At 45.0% G+C, this 21,264-nt stretch overlaps 5 protein-coding genes across 9 annotated transcripts in view; 4 read left to right on the forward strand and 1 right to left on the reverse strand.

Annotated features, from left to right (window-relative positions):
• LOC117141791 overlaps nucleotides 1-8,412 on the forward strand; it is a 28,346-nt gene extending 19,934 nt beyond the window's left edge. The window contains exons 3-12 of the mRNA XM_033305431.1: nucleotides 2,668-2,743; nucleotides 2,874-2,957; nucleotides 3,025-3,086; nucleotides 3,150-3,347; nucleotides 3,415-3,480; nucleotides 3,776-4,036; nucleotides 4,227-4,449; nucleotides 4,507-5,183; nucleotides 5,236-5,384; nucleotides 5,891-8,412. Of these exons, the coding sequence (XP_033161322.1) occupies nucleotides 2,668-2,743; nucleotides 2,874-2,957; nucleotides 3,025-3,086; nucleotides 3,150-3,347; nucleotides 3,415-3,480; nucleotides 3,776-4,036; nucleotides 4,227-4,449; nucleotides 4,507-5,183; nucleotides 5,236-5,384; nucleotides 5,891-7,286 (3,192 nt within the window). The 3' untranslated portion in view covers nucleotides 7,287-8,412. The remainder of the gene's footprint in view (nucleotides 1-2,667; nucleotides 2,744-2,873; nucleotides 2,958-3,024; nucleotides 3,087-3,149; nucleotides 3,348-3,414; nucleotides 3,481-3,775; nucleotides 4,037-4,226; nucleotides 4,450-4,506; nucleotides 5,184-5,235; nucleotides 5,385-5,890) is intronic.
• Nucleotides 8,413-8,991: 579 nt separating this feature from the next.
• On the forward strand, nucleotides 8,992-10,646 carry LOC117141793 (putative Dol-P-Glc:Glc(2)Man(9)GlcNAc(2)-PP-Dol alpha-1,2-glucosyltransferase). Of its 2 annotated transcripts, none has more exons than XM_033305434.1 (3): nucleotides 8,992-9,252; nucleotides 9,310-9,780; nucleotides 9,826-10,085. In XM_033305434.1, exons 1-3 carry the CDS (start codon nucleotides 9,100-9,102, stop codon nucleotides 9,985-9,987), a joined length of 786 nt encoding a protein of 261 aa, XP_033161325.1. In that variant the 5' UTR covers nucleotides 8,992-9,099; the 3' UTR covers nucleotides 9,988-10,085. The 2 variants fall into 2 exon arrangements, with proteins under 2 accessions (XP_033161325.1, XP_033161324.1); XM_033305433.1 differs by having other exon boundaries at nucleotides 8,993-9,252; nucleotides 9,845-10,646.
• A 2-nt stretch (nucleotides 10,647-10,648) lies between these two features.
• Nucleotides 10,649-13,710, reverse strand: LOC117141792 (protein wntless). The gene is made up of 2 exons (XM_033305432.1): nucleotides 12,209-13,710; nucleotides 10,649-11,641 (listed from the first exon to the last, which is right to left on the reverse strand). Exons 1-2 carry the CDS (start codon nucleotides 13,515-13,517, stop codon nucleotides 11,262-11,264), a joined length of 1,689 nt encoding a protein of 562 aa, XP_033161323.1. The 5' UTR covers nucleotides 13,518-13,710; the 3' UTR covers nucleotides 10,649-11,261.
• A 297-nt stretch (nucleotides 13,711-14,007) lies between these two features.
• On the forward strand, nucleotides 14,008-16,513 carry LOC117141147 (uncharacterized aarF domain-containing protein kinase 5). 4 transcript variants are annotated; one of them, XM_033304480.1, is made up of 5 exons: nucleotides 14,017-14,217; nucleotides 14,281-15,117; nucleotides 15,181-15,379; nucleotides 15,445-15,791; nucleotides 15,855-16,513. In XM_033304480.1, the coding sequence occupies exons 1-5, from the start codon at nucleotides 14,203-14,205 to the stop codon at nucleotides 16,161-16,163; spliced, it is 1,707 nt and encodes a 568-aa protein (XP_033160371.1). In that variant the 5' UTR covers nucleotides 14,017-14,202; the 3' UTR covers nucleotides 16,164-16,513. The 4 variants fall into 4 exon arrangements, with proteins under 4 accessions (XP_033160373.1, XP_033160374.1, XP_033160371.1 ...); XM_033304481.1 differs by having other exon boundaries at nucleotides 14,020-14,217; nucleotides 15,214-15,379; XM_033304482.1 differs by lacking the exons at nucleotides 15,445-15,791; nucleotides 15,855-16,513 and having other exon boundaries at nucleotides 14,008-14,217; nucleotides 15,171-15,323.
• A 1,068-nt stretch (nucleotides 16,514-17,581) lies between these two features.
• On the forward strand, nucleotides 17,582-20,716 carry LOC117140182 (inactive ubiquitin carboxyl-terminal hydrolase MINDY-4B). Its single transcript, XM_033302958.1, has 8 exons — nucleotides 17,582-17,689; nucleotides 17,753-17,967; nucleotides 18,038-18,206; nucleotides 18,385-18,450; nucleotides 18,526-18,596; nucleotides 18,709-18,862; nucleotides 18,925-18,996; nucleotides 19,129-20,716. The coding sequence occupies exons 1-8, from the start codon at nucleotides 17,633-17,635 to the stop codon at nucleotides 19,660-19,662; spliced, it is 1,338 nt and encodes a 445-aa protein (XP_033158849.1). The 5' UTR covers nucleotides 17,582-17,632; the 3' UTR covers nucleotides 19,663-20,716.
• Nucleotides 20,717-21,264: the final 548 nt, after the last annotated feature.

Raw genomic sequence — 21,264 nt, forward strand, 5'->3', positions numbered from 1 at the left:
GCCTAACCCGTAAGAGGCTCTCCACAAATCCCCCCATTTCCCTGATCCGCGCTATTAATACGACACCGGAAGAAAGTACCGACTAGAAAGTATATACGCTTAACCTATAATAAGTGATAATATATATCTTAGAAAACCAACTAGTTATTGCAACTACTTACCTTTATACATATATGATTTTTACAATATATTTTATGCAAGTTCTGCTAGTTTTCTCGCTGTGTACCGCCCAACATTCCGCCTCGTTGGCGTTGTTAAGCACTGGCGAGGCTTTCGTGTTATGCTTTGCATTTAGTATCTGTTTTAATTAAAAAAATTATACATGTGTGGCGCTTACTGCTGGCGATTTATGTTAAGCGACGATTAAAGACCAAGTCACTCGGGGTTTTGGCCTGAGCTTTCAACAGGGTATTCGGAGTACTAAGTACTGAGTATGCTGGGCAACTAGTGACTACCTCAATTAATTTTGGGTTAAGTGTTGTCGGAGGGTCGCAGATTCGCGGGCGTGATAACCGATTGCGTCAGCTTTGGGCCAAGAGTGGGTGAGCAAGATGAAATGTTAATTGCTGGATCGAACGAGCCGGAATTTGTTAAGCAGTTGGGCCAATTACACGGCCAGATAGCCATCGCATTTAAAGGAAACCTGATTTGTACTTTGGTGATTTAAATTGCGAGTTGTACAAGGCTTAAAATAGGACTTGTGATAAACTTTTAAGGAAAAGTAAAACCTTCACAGCATTCATAAATTTAAATAGTTGTTAAAAATCCTAACTTGAATATAACAAAACAAAAATAATAGCTCGTTGTTATTGACTTCTTTTGATTACTATAAACACTTTACTTTGCTCACTGATTTTATAATCTGTTGTCATAATTTCATTCAAGGGTATAATTATTTTACGAAATCCTAAGGTAAATCCCAAAAAAGTATTAAAAAAATCAATCCAAAAGCATTGATTGCATTAACCGCAAAATGTGCACACCACAAATTATAGGAAAACGAAACAATTAACATTGATAAACCCATAAACGTTGGCCTCTTCGAAAACGCACTTGAATCCACGAAATTGCTTGGCTATCTGTATCTGTGCGTGTTATTAAGGTATCCGTATCCAAATTAAACAAACTGCGCTGAGGTCAGCAGAGTCAAGTGCACACTTGGCTAAAATAAACATTAGAAGATACAGCGAAATGCAGCTTTACCTGCAGCAGATATCTGTATCATCGAGTAATGCTTTAAACTAATTCAGCCAGCTAGTAGATCATAAAAGCAAACACTCAGCACACCAAGTTGAATCGTTAAAAGCAGACGACCTTGCAGCTAAGTATCTGAATATCTAAGTATCTCGAGCGCGAGTGCTGACTCGATTCGATTCCCATGCCTTGCTGCCACATTTGTGGGCAATAAATTTGAAAAAAGTAAACACATTTGGCAATAACCAAATAACCAAATGACACACATGGCACAAGCGAAGCGAATTGTTCCGCACAGAATGCGTTGTTTACATGTCGGTTTTTTGAAATTTTCTTGCTAATTACTTTGGGGGCCATGGAATTCGGTAGTCAATGGTGGACGGAAGTGATTCGAATGTATCTCTCCGCTATCACGAGAACAACAATCAATTATACTTAGCCGCAGCATTGGATAGAGATAGTTCCTAACGAACATTTCAAAAGAGTGACTTTCGAACAATGCGAATGCTTTGTGCCCAAAGAGAATTCAAATTTTTTGTCGTTTTCGTATTTCTTTGGGCTTGCGTTTTAAGTGTTTGGCATTGTCTGCTCGCCAAACTCGACTTTTGGCCAAGCCCAGGACCAAAGTGTTTTCTTTGTCATTATTTATGGTCTTTTATGGTGTCAACAGACCGGTGATGTCAACTTCCCTTCCACATGGCAATCCATACACGTCATCTCGTCGTTGTAATGCAGCTTCATCCCAAAGTTCACATCACGAATTGTATGCAAAATCAGTGCTCAAGTGCAAAGTTGTTAATTAATTGTTCATCGTTTTGCATCTACCGACTGATAAATTGATTGATAAAACAAATGACTCATTTACAGATATAGATTCTTATGTAAATAGGCTTTGCTATTGGGAAGTTTTGCGAATGCTAAATCACAAGATGAAATCTGGCAGTAATTGTTTTCTTCTTTGTAAACTTTTTACTATTAGACACTAAATATTTTTTTTAAAAATATTTTTCAAGCCAAACAATTTGAGAGTTAAATAATAACTTAGTTAATAATTTCAAGATACTTATATATTAGACAGACAAAAGATAGTACTTTAAGATTTATCTACCAGCAATATTTGGCGATGCAACAGATAACTTTCATTTTGTACATATTCACCGCTACTAAATCATAGATGAGAGATTAAGTAATTAGCATTACGAGTATGTTTAGTTGGCTACACGGAACTAATGATGTCGCTGCCTGACCACGACATTGTCTAAAATCAACTTATACAACCCGACTTTTACTGCCAGCGGCGAACGGAGGAAAACCATTAAGCCAACTTATCGTTAGGAAAAATGTTTATACCTAATGAAATTGAAATGTTGGTGCATGCCGACCACTAAATTGCATTTAATTAATCATATGATAAGCTAGCACATACTATATATACTATATACTATATCCATCGATCTCTTTTTCGAATTGCAGAACATACTGGATAGATTCAATCCGGGTGCCAGGCAGCTGATCGCAGCGGGCAAAAGTTACCTCAAGGCGTTGCACGGTGAGTTCCAGAGCCATGTGCTGGTGCTGGTCTATAGATACCCCATTGTAAAGTAACACCATAATCGACTGCCGCAAGTGCAGTACAGTTAACTAATTTGCAATGCATTCCGTGCCATTTCATGCAACAGGTGCCGCAACCGCCTCGCGTCTATTCAATGAAGCATTGGCCAAGATTGCGATGAACGCCCAGCAAAGCGGAACGGGCGATATTGGTAAGACAAGCCGCACCTCAGACCCGCAAAATCGCCAAAAATAATAGATATCACATATTCTGTACAGGTTCAGCTTTGATGAGCGTAGTGAATGTGAACAAGGAGATACAGGATCAGCAGATGAATATTGTAAGTTAACTTAAGTTAGTTCTAACTTAACAAAGCCTTATTCAAAACTTCACTTCTCTTTAGCTGAAAGCCTTCTACGTGGATCTATTGGTGCCATTGGAGACAAATCTGGAGAAGGACACAAAGGTGGTGCAGCATGAGCAGAAGAAGTTCCTGCAGCAGCACAAGGTGCGAATGGAGAGCTATCAGAAGGCCGTCTCCACGATGAAGAAGCAGCGCAAGAAAAAGGCCACGCCCGAGAACACCGAAAAGGAGCTTAGGGTGAGTGGATACCATATATGGATATAATTGATCTGAAGAGCCACCAAAAAACCTTACTTTCCCACAGAGCCTTCAATTGCTCGAGGATCAGAAGAAAAAGCTGGATGTGTTCTGCGATCAGAGCTACAAGAATGTGAGTTCATTGGCTGCCGGCCGAATCTTGATCCACCCATTCGCGGAAAAGAATTTTGTACTTGAAAAAGTGACGGATCGATTACACTGATAAAAAAAGTAGTGGAAGTTGTCAGAAAACTAGCTAGCAGACTTTAAATGTATTATAATTCCAAAATTGGTTATTGTATCTATCTATCTTAAAGTTCTGATTTTACAATCCACCGCAAAAGATTCAAATAATTTTAGAAATAATCTATGATTTGTTACCGTGTATAACTCTACCACTCTTTCCCACTTCCGTTCCGGGCGAAAAGGCCATGACACAGGAGCGACGACGGTACGGATTCGTCTTGGAGCGCCAGTGCTCGATCGCCAAGCACTGGATGGTCTACCACACCACCGGCAAGACGGTAATTGATAATAATTTCGAAAATTGGCAAGAGATTGCCGCTTCTCGTGAGATCATTCCACCGGCCGCCTATGAAAGTGGATACAGTACCAGCAACGGACACAACAACAACAACAGCAGCAGCAGCGGCGGCAACAACAACACCAGCGGCAACATGCGACGCCTGGTGAGTCATCACACTGCCCATCCACGCCCATTGTATTCCCAAAACGATCCCGATCGCCGATTGGGCGCTAACCACTCTGTTAACAAACCATGAGGCTATTCTGGATGCCATACAAACAAATATAAACGCTTTATAGAATTTAGAAGTGTTTAATATATTTCAATAATCCTTAAATGATTCCTTTGAATAGGAACGAATTAAGGACGGCGAGGATGACCACCTCCAGGGACACGGAGCTCAGCTAAAGAAGTCGCGCAGCATCGATGCCCCCTATGGTGATATGCGCACCCTGCACGAACGGGAGAACCTTTCCGGATTGGGCGGAACTGGACCAGCGCACTATGCCCAGAACTCGTTGCCACGCGCCAAATCTGATTTCAATCTGGCTTTAGTGGGCACTGGACAGAGCTCAGGTGGGCATATAAGCATTTGAACATTTGAATTCCATTTAATATCTCTTCCATTGACAGCCAACAAACACAAGATCATTGAGGAGCAGCTGGCTACTCTGGGCGACGATCAGCGCGGTGACCAGCGTCCATTGGTGAAGGCCCTCTACGCCTACATGCCCTCCGGCGAGAACCAGTTGTCCTTCGAGGAGGGCGACCGCATTGCTCTGGTGGGCGGAAAGGCCAAGGGCTGGCAGTTCGGTGAGAATCTACGGACACAGCACTTCGGCTGGTTTCCGGTGGCCTACACCAATGCGGAAGTTGCAGAGGCGACCACTTCCGGCGGCCGTCGATACGAAAACATGCTGATGGGCTATGAGCGAAATGGAGGCGGATCAGGATCCGGTTCTGGGGGAGGCGGTCTGCGCAGCTATCAGCAGCAGCAGGATTACGAGGCGCAGCTGGAGCTAATGGAGAGCCATGAGGCAACGTACCGCAGACGAAGGAACCACAGCGCCGAGGAGTCCTCACCCACGCGGATGTTCGGCGACACAATCAAGCAGCAGAAGAAGTACCGCCCCGGATCCGGGGTCAATCCACGCCCGGGTCCGCCACCCACACTGCCCGCTCCGGTGCCCAATGGACCGCAGAGCCAGTCTTCCAGGATGCTGAACAGCTCGCAAAGCTTCTGTGCCTCCAACGGAGGAGTGAATGCGGCGGTGGAAAGACGCAAACAAAAGCTACTAAATGGTGTTCAGGTGGGAATATTTTCGACTTTATAATACATTATGTAATTGGTTTTAACGGCAGAGCTCCAAACATCCATCGGGCAAATCCGGAGTGGCGGCCAAGACCTCGCTGCACAGCAGCAATGACAGTGGATTCGCCAACGAGCCTCCACCACAGCCGGAAGTTGACTATTCGGATGAGGAGCCAGCCACACAAAGAGTGGCCATTCGGTAGGTTTTTAATGGAACTTTGCGTGATACCTTATAAGACGGACCTTATATATTGTAATCTATATTGAAAGATAACGTCCGTTCCATAAAGTATCATCAAATTAAATATAATATAAATGCAGCGGCTTGGAGAGCAAGACTTTAAGTTAATTGTAAATATGAAAAATTCATCAGACTTTCGTTCTCCAAGCCACCAAGTCACTACCTGTCACTAATCCCTATCAACATGGCCCATTAAACTAAAGTCCTTGTCATGCTATTTCATTACGTTTTATGCCTGATTTATTTAGAGTGCCTTATTTGATTGAATTTATTTATTTTCGTTTGCTTTTCTTCCGCTCTTGTTTGATTCCATGTATCGCCATTATGCCCTGTTGTCATCCTTTGTGTTAACCAACCAAATATGCACCCACAACACACACTCAAACACTTCGAAACCACACCCTCCAAAACACACACTTCAAACTATGCCACACGAATCCGAAATATAATAAATAAATAAAAAGACGCCGGGCGGACACCAATTCGCATACCAACACGGTGCCGAGGGATGTGGCCTCGTGGACGTTGAACCGGAACTTCCGGAATAGCGTCGATAGTCAGATCGACGACAAGAGCCTGCACCGGCTGAGCCGGCAGAGCGGAGGAGTGGGAAAGATGCGATACGATCTTATTGCCTCCGATGACGAGATTCTGCAGGCATCCAGCGCCGGTCTGAAGCGCACCAAATCGTTCTGGAAATTTGGCGGCGGACGCAATGGCGAGGATATACTGGCCGGCATGTCTTTGTGGCAACACCGCGACCTGGTGGCGGCACCAAATCTGGAGGAGATGCGCGATCGTGACGACTTGGAGCGGCGTTTGGAGGAGGATCGCAATGGCACACTGACCAAGTCGCATAACTCCAGTTCCTCGCAGGAGAAGCGCGAACGGAAGGACAGCCTGACCAGCACCGAATTGTATGGCGATGAGGATGAGAATATCTACGGAGTGAGTCCACAGCAACCGCCACTGCAGCAACAGCCGCAGCAGCATCAGCAGCAACAGCCGCAGCAGCACAGGAGCAGTTATACTCCCAAATCCCGCATGAAGATCATGAAGACCATTGAGATTGACATTGAGGAGCCAACGGAGGCGGAGCGGATGAGCACCATGCGACGCGGTCAGTCGCAGGATCAGCAGCATGTGCAGCAGCAACATCGAAAGTTGGACAAACAGGTCTCCGGCACCGGATCCCAGCACAAATCCCTGACTTTGAGTCGCACCAAAAGCAACCAGCAGCAGCAGCAGTTTCCACAATCCACGGATGAGGGTGAAAGCGATGAGCACGGAACCCTGAAGCTCAGCGATGTGAACAACTTCTTTGACGGCGAGGGCAAGAACAACAGCCATGGCCATGGACTGGTCATGAAGACGGTGAAGCGACAGGACATACTCAAGCAGTATTACACCAGCGAGGATGAGGAGGATTCCGATGCGGAACTCAAGTCGACTAGCTCCGATCCGTACGATTGCATCGTGATCAATGATCACCTGGTGCGCAAGGACGACAAGATGCGGCGCCATCACCAGCAGCAGCATCAGCAAATGGAGTTCCACACCTTCCGCTCCTCCACATCCACGACGGCGACCAATACGCTGAAAAAGAGCTCCTCCAAGGACCAGGACAGCACACTGACCCGCAATTCGACGGCCAGTTCGGGAGCTCCGACGGCTACCATCCTGCCGCGAACACGCCTGCTCAAGTCCTCCGCCTCCGCTGGCAATAACATCGGCAACAGCAGCGCCACCTTGGAGCGGAACTCAAAGGGCCTGGCCGGAAACAAGAGCTACGGACCATGGTACGACTTCTGGGATCAGGAACAGCATGGCCAGAAGTCCGCGAGTGCCAAGCTGAAGTAAAGAAAGGGTTAGGGATCGGTGCGTGTATAAAATAATACAATAATTTCGCCGTCTTCTTACCGGATAAGAAAATGCGCAGAGAGAGAGAGAGAGAGAGAGTGTGAAAGTGGAGGGAAAGTGCGGCTGGGGAAAGGATAAGTTACGTAAGAGTGATCCCCAGCATCCCAAACCTTTTCCAGTTCGCCTTGTCTCCTCCTTCCTTCGAATTAAGCATTATTTACCCTGTATAATTTCTTAGTTTAGCCTAAGGCAAGTTCTGTTTTGTTTGTTTTATGTACATATCTTAAATATTACTCTTAAAAGCTATTGCAATTTTGTGTTTTTGCCAACGATGACAATGGAAAAATGCCAATCCATTTCTGTACATGCCAGAGGAAACTTTCTAGAACAAGGACCTCTCCATTGAACATTCAATCCTTTGAGCTTCGGTGCCTGCATGCATATCATTAAATGTATTTTGTTTGAGACTAAGCTCACGCCCTATTTCGCCATTGATTAGCCGGAATAATGCAAAAATGTCAATTGGTTTTTAGCAGGCGCGGTATATATCGCAACTATTCCATAGATTACTGACCTGTAGCGAGCCCGTGTATCCCAGCTAGCCCCACCATTCCCCGTATTAGGTTTTATTTCCAGCCGTAAGTAGAGGTCCCAAGGATTGGGGATCGCATTCCTCAACTGGACACGTCATTGATCTTTTGCAGAGCCTCCCAGTTCGCCACGGTCAAGTTGCGACACACCAAGACCAACGACCGATCGGCACCGATGATCTATCGGAGTGTGAACAAGTAGCAACGACAGCGGAAGGTGGAGTTTTCCCTGTGACCAGTCGTCGGTTGCCGGATGAACCGGAAGCTCCAGCTCCAGCCACACCACACCACACTCTTAATCACACCAAACACAAACGAACGCAATCTATACAAATCACACTTTTTATATAGCGCATATATGTACCATTCCATACCACTTAAAGGCATTGTCACTTAGATCCTCCAGTTGCTTCTTGGCCTGGATATTTGGTAGTCATTAAGTCGTACTGTTTGTTAAACATTCTGTTTGTATGTACTTATATGTTAAAGTTCGAAATGTATATTCCAATACCTAATGATTAATAAACCTTATAAAGTTAACTGTTGTACTGTGTGGGAAATTGAACTTAAAGGTTTTAGCGCGCATATGTGTTGGAATAGATTTTATTGGTATTTATAGTTTTGAAGCTTTCCAGGTTAGTTAGGCAATCGATGGTTTTGCAAAGCCAATCTGCATGGGCATTCCAGTTCGACGGAGAGCGCATATCCTTCACCAGATGCCCAACTACTCGCATTAGGAGTAGCTCCTCTTGAAATCCAGTGAGTTCCACTCTCCTATAAAAAATCCTTCCGCAATCCGTGAAAACATTTCGCAAACGAGTGCAAGTGTGTGCAAAGTGCAAGTGATCCTCTGCGGGTAAGAATCTCAAAATACAGGACAGGCAGTCATTGTTTAGATCCAGCAGTGATAACTGGCGAGGCATATCGAAACACTTTTATAAATTAAACAAACAATAACCCAGGACCCAGACCGTATTCTTGTACAAACGAAATACTTCCTTCAACGTGATAATATCAGCTCGATAAGTTTAAACTTTAAACATACTTACAAACATACCTCAATTGAATGTTGTGGTATTTTAGTTCAGTATTTGAGTAGTTTTTAATGTCAGCTCAGGCGTTAGTGCATTTCCACGCATTGCCGGCTGGTTGAGTCCAAAAATAAACAAATCCAATTGGAGCATTCTCGTTTGGAAGGCGTCGGATCAAAAGGATCGCCTACCATGAATGGGTCCTGGAAACTAATCCTGCCCGTGGGCTTTGTGCTGTACTCGCTGCCGCTGTTCCTGCGGGTGAATGGCACATCGGACTATGTAATCGACGAGGAGTTCCACATTCCGCAGGGATTGGCCTTTTGCCGCAAGGAATTCGATGTGGTAAACGAGGGATTACTACTAATTTGACCAAGGAGATCGTAACCAGTTTGCTTATAGTGGGATCCCAAGATAACAACATTTCCGGGCCTCTATCTGATCGCCCTACTCCTGAATCCCCTAAACCTGTGCACGGTGACGGGCCTGAGGATGCTCAGCCTAGCAGGTGCCGGAATCAATATTCTGCTGCTCTACAAGATCAGACGGCGCATCCTGGCCGGCTCGGGTGGCAACTCATATGCCGCCCATGAGGCTATCACGATGTCCGTGCTTCCGCCGCTGTACTTCTTTAGCCACCTTTACTACACGGACACCTTGTCGCTGACCATGGTGCTTCTGTTCTACAACTATTGGCAGCAGGAGGCGCACTTGCCGGCGGCGGTCTTCGGGGCTGCCAGTGTGCTCATGCGCCAGACGAACATCGTGTGGGTCTGCATGGCCACCGGAATGACTGTGCTGGACACGTTGGTCAACCAATGCGCCCGCACTGGGCGCGTTCCCAAGGAAAATGTTCGACTGATGGGCAAAGAGGTGGGTCATTGTCTTGTGCACCAGGTATAATGGCAAAAGCATTAGAACTTTCTTGATTTTTCAGTTGTGGCTTCAACTCTTCAGCAGCCCCCAATTGCTGTGCAATTGCATCCTGAGCATCTTGGCCAAGTGCTGTTTTTACGCGTCGATCATTCTGCCGTTCGTGGGATTCCTCTTCATCAATGGTTCCATTGTGGTGGGCGATAAGAGTGCCCACGAGGCCAGTTTGCATGTGCCGCAGCTCTTCTACTTCGCCATCTTTGCGGCTGGCTTCGGGATATCCAACACCATACGACAGTTTCGTGCGGCAGCAGAATTAATCCGCAGGAACCGCGTGCTGTCCCTATTGGCGTTGTTGCTCATACTGGTGGTGGTGCACCTAAACACCGAAGTGCATCCCTACCTGCTGGCCGACAACAGACACTATACATTCTATATATGGAGCCGCCTTTATGGACGGTTCTGGTGGTTCCGCTACGCCATGGCGCCTGCTTATCTGCTCTCCATTTGCGTACTCTTTTGCGGACTGCGTCACATGCCGGACAGCTTTAAGTTAATGTTTCCACTTAGTCTCTTCCTGGTGCTGTGCTTCCAGCGACTCCTGGAGCTGCGCTACTTCCTGGTGCCGTACATTCTGTTTCGACTGAACACACGGCACACTCGCAAGGGTTACGCCGAGTGGCTGGAGCTCGGAGCTCATCTGCTGCTTAATGTGGCCACGTTCTACGTGTACTTTACCAAGGAGTTCTACTGGAAAAACTATCGCACTCCTCAAAGGATCATCTGGTAGTTCCTTTAAACGGCATTCCTTACCAATTCAATAACGTCTTGGGCATTTATGAAATAAAACAGTTCGACATTTTCAATATTGCTTTTTATTCGATGCATTGCTACTTGAATACAAAATTGCTCTACGTTTTAGTTTTAAAATCTGGGCAGAGTTCTCTGGATAAATATTTTAGGGTGGTAAGTGTAAAATAGTTTATAAATTGTATGAGTTTTTTTTTTAATGTGTACAATTTGGCACTTGAAACTATATGAATAATATCATTTTAAAATACCATTCGAAATCATTCAATATTAAACATATAGTTTCCGAGGCAAGATGTTCAGCAATAAAGTGGGACCACCCTTGAACGTAAATACACGTATAAAATGTTATTTGATATATATGTTAAAACTTACAAGCTAGCACAATTGGACATCAATAGATAATACTGCCGAGGCGCATACATAAAAATACATTTGATAAAATCGTACACTTTGAGCATGCTGAGAGAAACTAGACAATCTATAAGTTAATGATAAGTAATAATGCTGATCGCGTTGTCGAATGCACAGAATGCAAAACTAGGCAAGAATTGCTACTGACTATGGTAATTAAATGAGCACACACTTTAAGCGTTGCGGCTGCAGGCCAAATTGTGATCTCAGTTTGGCACACAACCCTTTAGAAAACAATACTCTTCGAGTCCTGCCGCCTAATCGAAGGCTACCTTGCGTGTGAACGAGGTGAGGGAGGAGATCTCGCTGGGATTGGAGTCCGATGGCAGGTGACTGAACTCGATCTCCTCGCTGGCAGCTGAGGCCACTATATTCTCATTCGACTGCGTGGTCTCGTCACTGTGGTGCATGGTGGGCCATTGCTTGTGACTGGGCGCGTACAGGATGAGCAGGGCAAAGATATAGATGTTCCACATGCCGTAGACGCCGGTCAGGAAGGCGGAAGTTGGCTGAATTGCCACATTGTCGTTCCAGTCCCACTGGCCCTCGGCCATCTGGCCCATAATGAAGCCGGCGACGGTCAGAGCTGCACATACAAGGGTGGCCAGCATCAAAAACTTGAAGCGGTAGATGAGACCTGAAATTTAGACATAATTGAGATTTAAACTTATTAAAACTGGATTTAATATTAGCGTATTAAAAGCTTTAGTTTGTTTTCATTTCAATTTATTGTTTATGCTAATTTACATCGGATGATGTGAATAAATTTGAAACTTATTAGTTCCAAAGGCGGCATGAGTTTAGTGTAGCTTCTGGATACAACATTGAATCATAGTTAAAACTTTTTTGTCATACCTTTACTTTCATTTGCCTCACGTTTAAGAAATATTGAGATAAGTGTCATTTTAATAGAACCGCAAAGCAGGGTAAAAGCTTTTGAGTAAAAATATGCTATTCCGGCCCAATCTTCAACATCCTGGTCTAATTTAACTGAAAAAACGTTTCAAAATAAACAAGTGTGTACCGCCAACTTAATTAAGATATGAAATCTGAGCATGGAAGACGCATATTGACGAGAAAAATGTATGAGATATTTTTGGATTAAGAATTTTTAAATGTATGATTCAAATTGGATTTCGAGCATGTTTCAATGTCTAATTCATAAATGGTTTAATCTGAATGGACTTAAAAATGGATATCCTACCTTCATAATGGAGTCGACGCGCCTGGGACATCGAAGGCAGCGAGGTGCGCTTGTCGCCAATATTCCTAAACACCTTCCATATCATGTAGCACAGAAAGAGGAAATATATGGCTGCCGAAACTCCGGCCAGAACAATGAAGGTCATGGCCACCTTAGCGCCCAGCGGCGTTGTCCAGATCGAGTAAAACGGATTGCGCAGCTGCACGCCCCTTTCGCAGATGTCGAAGACGAACAGCGAGATGCAGCCCACCACGACGGCCGAGAGATGTTTCCAGTAACGCGAGCGAATGGTCGACTTGTTCGGAGCATCCTGAATGAGCATGTGCTCACCGGCGAAGACCAGCCAGAACGTGAGCAGCATGGCATAAAAGATGCCTTGGCGAATGTCACTTAGCAGCAGCATGTAGGGCATCTCGTAGACCAGCGACAAGTACTCCAGCGGTAGGTTGAGGAAGGTCAGAGCGGCTCCCAAATATATGAGCATATACTCCAGCAGGGCGGGGGATCGCTGCAGCAGATGCACCCGCCTCCAGAACCATATCATGATGCCCACAACAAAGGGAAACAGCATTGTCTTCAGCAACAGCCAAATCTGGGTGAATCCTCCGTTCTGATGAATAGCTGTCAACGTGAGATCGTGCATGTGGCCGAACTGCAGGTTCATCTGGCTCGGTGTGTCCAGCGGGAAACGCAAGTTCAGCAGATAGAAGCTGTGGTGCAATGCGCCCAGTTCGAACAGCGGGATCATGTCGCATGAGTACAGCGTTTCTGTGGGACCGACATGAGAAGTCACACAATCCAGGTAGCGGTGCTCCACGCCGTGGGCGTACAACTTCCAGCCGTTGTCGGGATCCCCCTTATTTCGGTACGCCAGACGCATGTCAATAGTCAACTGAAGTTCCCTGGGCGGCTCCCTTAGCTCCGACGACGAATCATAGCCGAACTCCACTTGTAGCACACCGATCAGATTCTGCTGCCAGCGGGAGTAGTCCAGGTCGCGCAGGTCACGAGGCAGCGGCATTTGGAAAACGTGCACCAACTCATTGGCCATCTTTGTTGAATCCTGCTCCACCTCCTCTCGCGTCACTGGGATGCAGGCTCCTGCGCCGCGTGAGTACAGCAGGAAACCGGTGTCATTCTGGCGGGCGTGATCCTCGCGGCACAGCGATCCCAGCACGGTGACATGGCCCGCGGGCAGGGGGGCATACAGACCGCCCAGCAGGAAGCACAGCACCTGGCAGAGCAGCAAAGTGGCCACCAATATGGACAGCTTGCGGCCACTCAGGTTCTCCAGTATGGTGCCCGACATCTTGGTTGCTTGAGGGTTTGGAGCTCACTGGTTTAATGCCCTGCACTGGATTTGTTTACACAGTTGGGTGGGCGTAAAATAAACAATCTGCTGCACTTGAAAACAATACTTCAAACGCGCCGCCGTCGCCGCAAACAGAAAAAATGCAGAACCGAATCAAGACTCAACAAAGCAGTGTGACCTTGCGCGGATGATTCAAAAAGATACGATTTTGGTACTTAAGCAAAATACCAACATAATTATATGTTCAGTATATTTAGTTTTGGCAGCAAAAAAAACGGTTTAGTGAAATGTTAATAAATGATTGTTAATTTTATTTAACTTATGGTGCTTTTTTTTAATATATGAACTATTACTTAGACATGAAATCAGTCAATTGCAACATATTAGAGCTGAACTGGTGTACAGCGGAAGTTTACAGAAACAAATGCTCTTCTATGAATAGAGTGCTTCGTATTATTGAATGACACTTTTCAAGCAGTTAGTAAGTCAAAAACACTTGAAATTCTGAAACCGCGGAAATTGAAACCAAATGCGCGGGTGACGATGACGATGTTGCCCCATCATCGCGCTGTTGCTATCATCACGGCGGCTCCACAAACAGCTGTTCGGCCTTTCCAGCTGATATTGCGACAGGTGTCCAAAGAGTAAACATTCCGTGAACTTTGCAGCTGGCGGACGGAAAATGCGACCTCTCCAGGTGAGTTCTACAAAGCTGATGTGCATTATCAATACCAGAGAATTCATATATTCAAAAACTTAGCGTGTGCGTCAGTTGCTGAGCCTCGGGACACGGATTCAAGGCAAAAGAGCACTCCATGGTCAGCAAGAAGCTAGTGTCCAGAAAGGCGGTCGTCCTGTATTGCGATTGAGTCTTTTGGCAGTCGGCGCAGGCGGCCTGGCTTACGATGGGATAGTAAATGACTTCACCTACTGCGGCGCCTCCGTGCGATTTGTACGATCCTTAAAAACAGCAGGATTGATAGCCGCTGACTATCTGCGGCTGGACGAGAACGATCCGGAGTACGAAACAAAGGTGAAGCTGCTCCACAAGAAGAGCGCCGAGCGACTGCTGGAGACGTGCCTGCTCAACGGTGGTCTGTACATCAAGGTGGGCCAAGGATTCGCGGCCATCAATCACATACTGCCCGTGGAATACACCAGCACGCTGTCCCTGCTGCAGGATAGATGTCTGCCCACCACCCAAGCGGATGTCCAGAAGGTCTTTCGCAGAGATTTTGGCCAGTTGCCCGAGGAGATATACCAGGAGTTCGACTATCAGCCCGTGGCGGCCGCCAGCTTGGCGCAGGTATTCAAAGCCAAGCTGCCCAGCGGCGAGCAGGTGGCCGTCAAGGTGCAATACAATGATCTGCAGAAGCGATTCATCAGCGACCTAGGCACCATCATCTTTCTTCAGGACATTGTCGAGTTCTTCTTCAAGGACTACAACTTCGGGTGGATCTTGAATGACCTGCGTAAGAACCTGGTGCTGGAGCTCAACTTTTTGCAGGAGGGACAAAATGCCGAACGCTGCGCCAAGGACATGAAAAAGTTCAGCTATGTCCACGTCCCCAAGGTGCATTGGTCGTATACTAAAACGGTGAGTTTATATAGGTTTTAAGCATTTGAAAATATTGTACATTGATTTAGTAGCTACTAGTAGCTAGTAGCTTCATTAATTATTGTTTTTTCTCAGCGCGTTCTTACTCTTGAGTGGATGGATGGATGCAAGATCAGCGATCTTAAGACTATTGAAAAGGAAAAACTCAGCTTAAAGGACATCGATGTGAAGCTCTTTGAGGCCTTTGCTGAACAGATTTTCTACACTGGCTTCGTGCACGCCGATCCTCATCCAGGAAATAGTGGGTTAACTTGTGAAAACTACCTATATAATGTTTTAATTTAAATATCCTCACTTCTTATAAAGTTTTTGTGAGAAAAAATAGAAAAAACGGGAGTGCGGACATCATCTTGCTGGATCATGGACTTTACGAAGAACTGCCTCAAAATGTGCGAGGTCCACTCTGCGAGTTCTGGGAGGCCACCGTTCTGCGCCACGAGAATCGAATGCAGGCCGCCGCCGAGAAGATCGGTATCGGTGACTACATGCGCTTCGCCGAAGTGCTCTTCCAGCAGCCCATACGGAATCGAGGTGGTCGCATACGCGGCAAACTGACGCAGGAGGACATCGATCACATGCAGGAGATAGCCAGGAACAACTTCGAGCACATCATGGGCACCCTGAAGGAGATGCCCCGAAGCATGTTGTTCGTGGTAAGTTTTGTAGCTATATATACACACTTGTCAGCTAAGATACATATTTACCTATTGAACTAGGTGCGTAATCTGAACACAGTGCGTGCCATTAGTCATCAGCATGGGGACGTGGTGAATCGTCCTCGGGTCATGGCGCGATATGCCCAGAAGTGTCTTTATATGCAGCACAATAGAAGGTCTCCCGTGCAATATATCCGTTGGCTGAGTGGACGCATATACTTCGAGTACTGTCTGTTTCTGTCAGCCTTCAAGCTGTATCTCCTCGACTGGTACTTCAACATCCTGTACCTAGTGGGTCGGGCTCCTGCCTCTGCGAGAACTGTGATGAAAGAGATAATGCAGCCTCCGGAGCCTGATATGTTGAAATAACCACGCTAACCGTTTGCTTTTCGCCTAAATCATAAGTTCAAAGTGTACTTTTGTATGTAAATGTATACAACATTTTTATTCCACTAACTTATTCTCAGAAATATGTAACCTTGTAAGTGTTCAACTTGATAGGCGAAAAAACCGTCGAACCATGACAATATGAATGTAATTGTTTTATAATATGACAGAGAATAAGTTGGAGAATATATGTAGTTTTTATAGTGTGCAAGCACATTTTTATTCTAAAGCGATGAGCAAAGTATTTATGCCTTTATGATGCTTTACTTTTAATTGGCAATTAAGGTGTAGGATTTCTGAATAAATTTACTAATCACTTGTAATGACTGCCAGTCACCAGCGAGTTTACTGAGAGGCGGGAAGATTAGCCTTCAACAGTTTGGCTGCATCTGATCACTTCGGACACCCCGGGGGCATTTTCGATTTACCAAGCCAAGAAAATGCGGCATTCACCACTGGTGTTAAGCCGTGGTGTGCATGCCAGTTTGGGACTTTAATAAAATTGACGCTGACTTGCCCAAGGTTATAACCAGCCAGACAGCCAATCAGCCAGTTATTGGGCCACTTTCACTTCCATTTAGGCCCTCCCAAAAATTCAACAAATCAATCGAGGGTAGCCTGCCCGAAACATGAGTGCTGTCTAAATTTAAAATGCCTGAGCCATACTGCGGTGGGAACTGGAATGTCTTTCCGGTGTATCATTGGAATATTAACACCCAGTAATGCTCACACACACACACACAACTGCTCCTGGGTACAGGTGTTCCTTTGCCTCGGAATAGGCACAAATGGGCGTCAACTACATATTTCCGGTTGTGTGGAGCGCCCTGACAGGCTGCAACATGCCAGATTCAAGCTAAATGTAACCTCCACCTATGGCCAAGCCCATGTCCTCTGTCCCATGTCTACGCCTTCGTCTCCATCGCGTCCCGCCGTAACACTTTCACTTATTGTGCCACATACATCGAGTTTCGTGTGCCGCACACAGAACTAAATTCAATTCAATTTCATTTAAAGTTACTTTCGCTGACTGACAGACAGCAAACGACCCTCTCAGCCTAAGCCTAAAACCCATCACAGTGGGCCACAAAAAAGGTGGAAGCATTCTAGCTATTGCTGTGCTGAACTGCAAGTCTTCCCTTAGCACTAATATTTTCTGTTTAGTAACTAATAATGAAATGAAAACGAAATGATCCCACTGTAACCAACTGCCACCTTACTGGCTTCTGCTTAGTTGCGCATACGCCCCGTGCGCCCACGGCTAAATATGAAATTAAAAATCCATGCTGAAGTGTGAAATGCCTGGGAGCTGTCTGCCAAAGCCTCCACCTCTGGGCTCGACTTGGAGTCCGGAACCGTGCTCGACGAGAAATCATTCGCCGACGAGTCGCAGAGTGGAGCAAAGGTCTCTAGCGGAAACGGAAATCAGCAGCTAATTAGAGAAAACAAAAATGAACAAAGAGTTCATCACGCAGGGCGGCACGCCTATAACCGCCGAATTGGCCACGGTAATTAGCAGTCATCCGGACTTGGACGCCATATGATCCTGTAGATTTTGTGCCATCGTTTAGGATCTGCGCAATTTGGTTTTCGGTACCGCCGCAATTCCCATGCGAGCCGAATGGCTACAGACGTCCTTTGTGTTTGGTGCTCCCAAGGAGGAGCTGGCCTACGGCCTTCGTTCGCCCCGGAACGCCACACGTGGTCTGTTGTCCGTCGTCCAGGGATTCGTTCTGAAGTATCTGCTCTTCGCCCGGAAGACCAGTCGCGTGGCTTCGCTTACCGAGTGCGTTTCCATTTCCGTTTCCGGTTTTCGACTTGGTTTTGCAGAGTGCTTGTGTGGGTTTTTATTTCAGCCCGCTCCTGGCCACCGCCGATATGCAGAGGGAGGCCTTGTTCTGCGCCCTCTTGGAAATACTGCGCACCATCTCGGACAAGGGCAAGGTCACCATGGTGCTGCCGTCGGAGGACGAGGTGTTCGTGGACCACAGCGCCTGCTATTTCCATGATTCCGTCACCGAGAAGGTACGTGCCACAATTGCATAAGTCAACGTTATTGATCTAATAAAAGCAATACGTGCTTAAAATTTTAAAAAATATCACATTTAAATTTAGAAATTGAAAGGAATTAAACTTGTAGTAAAAGGATGTTATACGATTTGATGCTTATATTATAAATTCCTGATCAAATTACCATTTGCAGCTCTATGTTTTCACGCTGTCGCCCAACGACGAGTTGGAATACTTTTTGAAGCGAAATTTCAAATACGTAAGACCCACAAAGTTAACTTACTTACTTGCCCAGCCATTTGATCAAACAGTTTGCACTTAACCTGCCTAAAAGTTTACAGAAGAGGAGACCCCAGGCACCCTGCTGTTTCTATATAGCGCCGTCCTCACGCGATCCATGGGAAAGTAAGAGCCAAGTGTCCTGTGCATGCAAATGCCATTCTCTGGTTCCAGAGAACCCTTTATAATCCATTTAATTGTACCCCTCGGCGGTGAATACTTTCGAATGTTTTTGCAGAGTTCGAACGGATCTGGACTCGGCCAAATCCTCGCCCCTGACGTCGAGCAATCACGAGGAGGGATCCCTGATGATTGTCACGTTGCTGCTGACGGGACGTGCCACGCCCTATATCCATAATGGTGTTGTAAATGTGGGCGACGAGAGTAGCTATGTGGGTAGCGGATTTTGAAAGATTATCCCCAGACTGCAATGGGTATACTTTGGTTCTTCCAGGCGGTTCCGCAGTACGGCGTCCTCAAAAGATGTATGATTGGTCTCCTGCTCTGGGACATCGAGTCAGCTAGCGTAAGTGGAATTAATTTTGGAATTTTTCAAAAACCTTATTTCAAAATTTCAATTTACATTTATGACCTACATATATTATATTCATATAATTTTAATTTACTATTAAATCTTTTATTGTATATTAAATATAAGGCTGCGGTTAATCAGTCCCGTCAGCCGGGCTCGCGACTCAAGACGCCCAACTATCCCATCTGGATAACCAGCTGCACGGGTCACTTTGGCGTGATCTTCAACAAGAATCCGGATCTGTTGCGCAACTATCATGCGGAGTCGCGTTTCGATGTGAATTACTACAGCTGCTCCGGTCACCAGATACTGATGACCATCGACAATCGGACGTACAACGAGCAGGCATTGGTCATGTTGGAGCGACAACCAATCACGCCGGAGAGTACCTCGATGTCCGGAAAGGAGGATGGCGCAACGTCGCCAACGACCGTTTCCGGTGGAGGAGGTGCTGCTGCCGGCGGCGGTGTGGGTGGCGCTAGCGGCGGTGTTGGTGGTGCTGCTAGTGGCGCTAGCGGTGGTAACGATGTGGTCGCCAAGGAGGAGTCGACGCTCAACACGCCGTTGCAGCGTCTGATTCGTACCAAGTGGGAAGAGGCAACTATAAGCTTTCACGTGCAGCCATCGATGTTGAGTTATCTTTTTAGTACCACACAGTAGAATGCAGGATCCAAAAAGCTATAGATACTCCTTTGCTAAAGTCAGAACGATTCACATTCAAGCGCAAGAGATATCATCAAAGTGATTAGATGATCACAAGATCAGATCAATTAAATTTGTTTTTTAAAAAGTTAAAGATAAGAGATAAGATACATTTCCAATTGAATTTGAAAGTTAAAAATTAGTTTCAAATTAGTTTTCAAAGCAATTTCATCAGCTCAGATACTTAAGCATAGAACTATTACTACATTTATTTTAAATATATTTTTGTTTAATTTAATCATTTTGTTAATCATTAAGCATGTAAGCTTGTCATGTTGTCTCTTGGTCTATGATATAAATCGACTTTCTTGGCGAATGACCAATGCAAAAATGAATTTCAACTGCTTGACATATACTCTATTGGATATAAAAGGTTTTAATTCGCAAACCAAACAAGTAAGTTCCAAAAACCAGTAAGAACATTAAATAATATGACCAGAAAATGGAGTTTTAATATTTTTAAATATCTCTATTAAATCTTTTTGCATATTACCAATATTATAAGAGAAATCTGATACAAAATATCTTTAATTCGTAGAGTTAGGGTTTCGAAAAGCCCCAGAAAATAGATTATAGATTTAGTGCCACATATTGTAAGCTTGTTAGACGATGCACCAGATTAGATTAACTAGCACAAAGATTAGTAGAACTCTACTGTTGCTGTCTTTCCGATGGAAAAATCCGAATTGGTATTTTAAAAAGATACGAACGGTCGAAATTCCGAACCTCGAACCAAAAACGGCGATGGTAAATACACGTAAAATATTCAAAGTATCTAATCAAATGCCGAAACGAGCAAAGGCAGATTTATGAAATGGGGCCACAGCCTTCAGAAATCTGCCTGGATGAGGCCTCCCTTTACGAGAAGAGCGACTGCAGGACTCTAAACCAGTTGATTGATGCTGCCGCCTGAAGCCACTAGAAGATATAATATTATCCAAATCAATGTAGATCACCAACATGCTTCCGTTTTCGAAACTAACAAAGATTCTGTCAAAAATAAACGAACTTGTAAACCTCTAAAAAACCCAAAATGGTACCATATCTTTATTTGAAGGAATAAAACCATTGTATTGATTACTTTGAAAATTTTTAAGAAAAGTTTATCAATTTATTGAAAGGTATTTGTATTTTGTTAAAAAATGATTGAAGTTCCTTGCTATTTAGCCCTGTCAGGTTTAAACATTTTATGTTGTAGTTTACTTGAATAAGAGAATAGTTTTAGACGTATTTTTCGGTATCTGTAGTATTCATTGAAACATTTTAAGATATTTTTTGAAAAGGTTTAAGTTACTTAACTCGAGTTTGCATCAAGACTCGGTTGTTATTTTATTTCCGTAAGATTTTGTAAGTACCTAACTAATGTCTTTGCGGCATATCGCATTCCATATTCAATTGTATAAATTGTATAAATCTCGTAATACCATTTGTCAGAGTTTTTTCCCATCCCTGCGCATCTCCCCGCTTTAGCGGGACTTGTAAAAATTTGGTTACAATATTTGGTGATTAGTATTTACATGTAGGCGATTTCAGTGCAGTTCATAACTTGAATATAAATGT

This window comes from Drosophila mauritiana, chromosome 3L, assembly GCF_004382145.1.
Source record: "Drosophila mauritiana strain mau12 chromosome 3L, ASM438214v1, whole genome shotgun sequence".
In the NCBI taxonomy this organism is placed as follows: Eukaryota; Metazoa; Arthropoda; class Insecta; order Diptera; family Drosophilidae; genus Drosophila; species Drosophila mauritiana.

Excerpts from the sequence above, each read along its gene's own strand:
- LOC117141147 (XM_033304480.1), top strand. Across the intron at positions 15,118-15,180 it reads ATTGGTCGTATACTAAAACG|CTAGTAGCTTCATTAATTAT; the intron begins GTGAGTTTATAT and ends AGCTACTAGTAG. Across the intron at positions 15,380-15,444 it reads CGATCCTCATCCAGGAAATA|TTTTTGTGAGAAAAAATAGA; the intron begins GTGGGTTAACTT and ends CTTCTTATAAAG.
- LOC117141792 (XM_033305432.1), bottom strand. The coding sequence starts at position 13,517 with ATGTCGGGCACCATACTGGAGAACCTGAGTGGCCGCAAGCTGTCCATA. Across the intron at positions 11,642-12,208 it reads GCGTCGACTCCATTATGAAG|GTCTCATCTACCGCTTCAAG; the intron begins GTAGGATATCCA and ends TCTAAATTTCAG.
- LOC117140182 (XM_033302958.1), top strand. The coding sequence starts at position 17,633 with ATGAACAAAGAGTTCATCACGCAGGGCGGCACGCCTATAACCGCCGAA. Across the intron at positions 17,968-18,037 it reads CGCGTGGCTTCGCTTACCGA|CCCGCTCCTGGCCACCGCCG; the intron begins GTGCGTTTCCAT and ends TTTTTATTTCAG. Across the intron at positions 18,863-18,924 it reads TGGGCGACGAGAGTAGCTAT|GCGGTTCCGCAGTACGGCGT; the intron begins GTGGGTAGCGGA and ends TGGTTCTTCCAG.
- LOC117141793 (XM_033305433.1), top strand. The coding sequence starts at position 9,100 with ATGAATGGGTCCTGGAAACTAATCCTGCCCGTGGGCTTTGTGCTGTAC. Across the intron at positions 9,253-9,309 it reads GCCGCAAGGAATTCGATGTG|TGGGATCCCAAGATAACAAC; the intron begins GTAAACGAGGGA and ends GTTTGCTTATAG. Across the intron at positions 9,781-9,844 it reads TTCGACTGATGGGCAAAGAG|TTGTGGCTTCAACTCTTCAG; the intron begins GTGGGTCATTGT and ends TTGATTTTTCAG.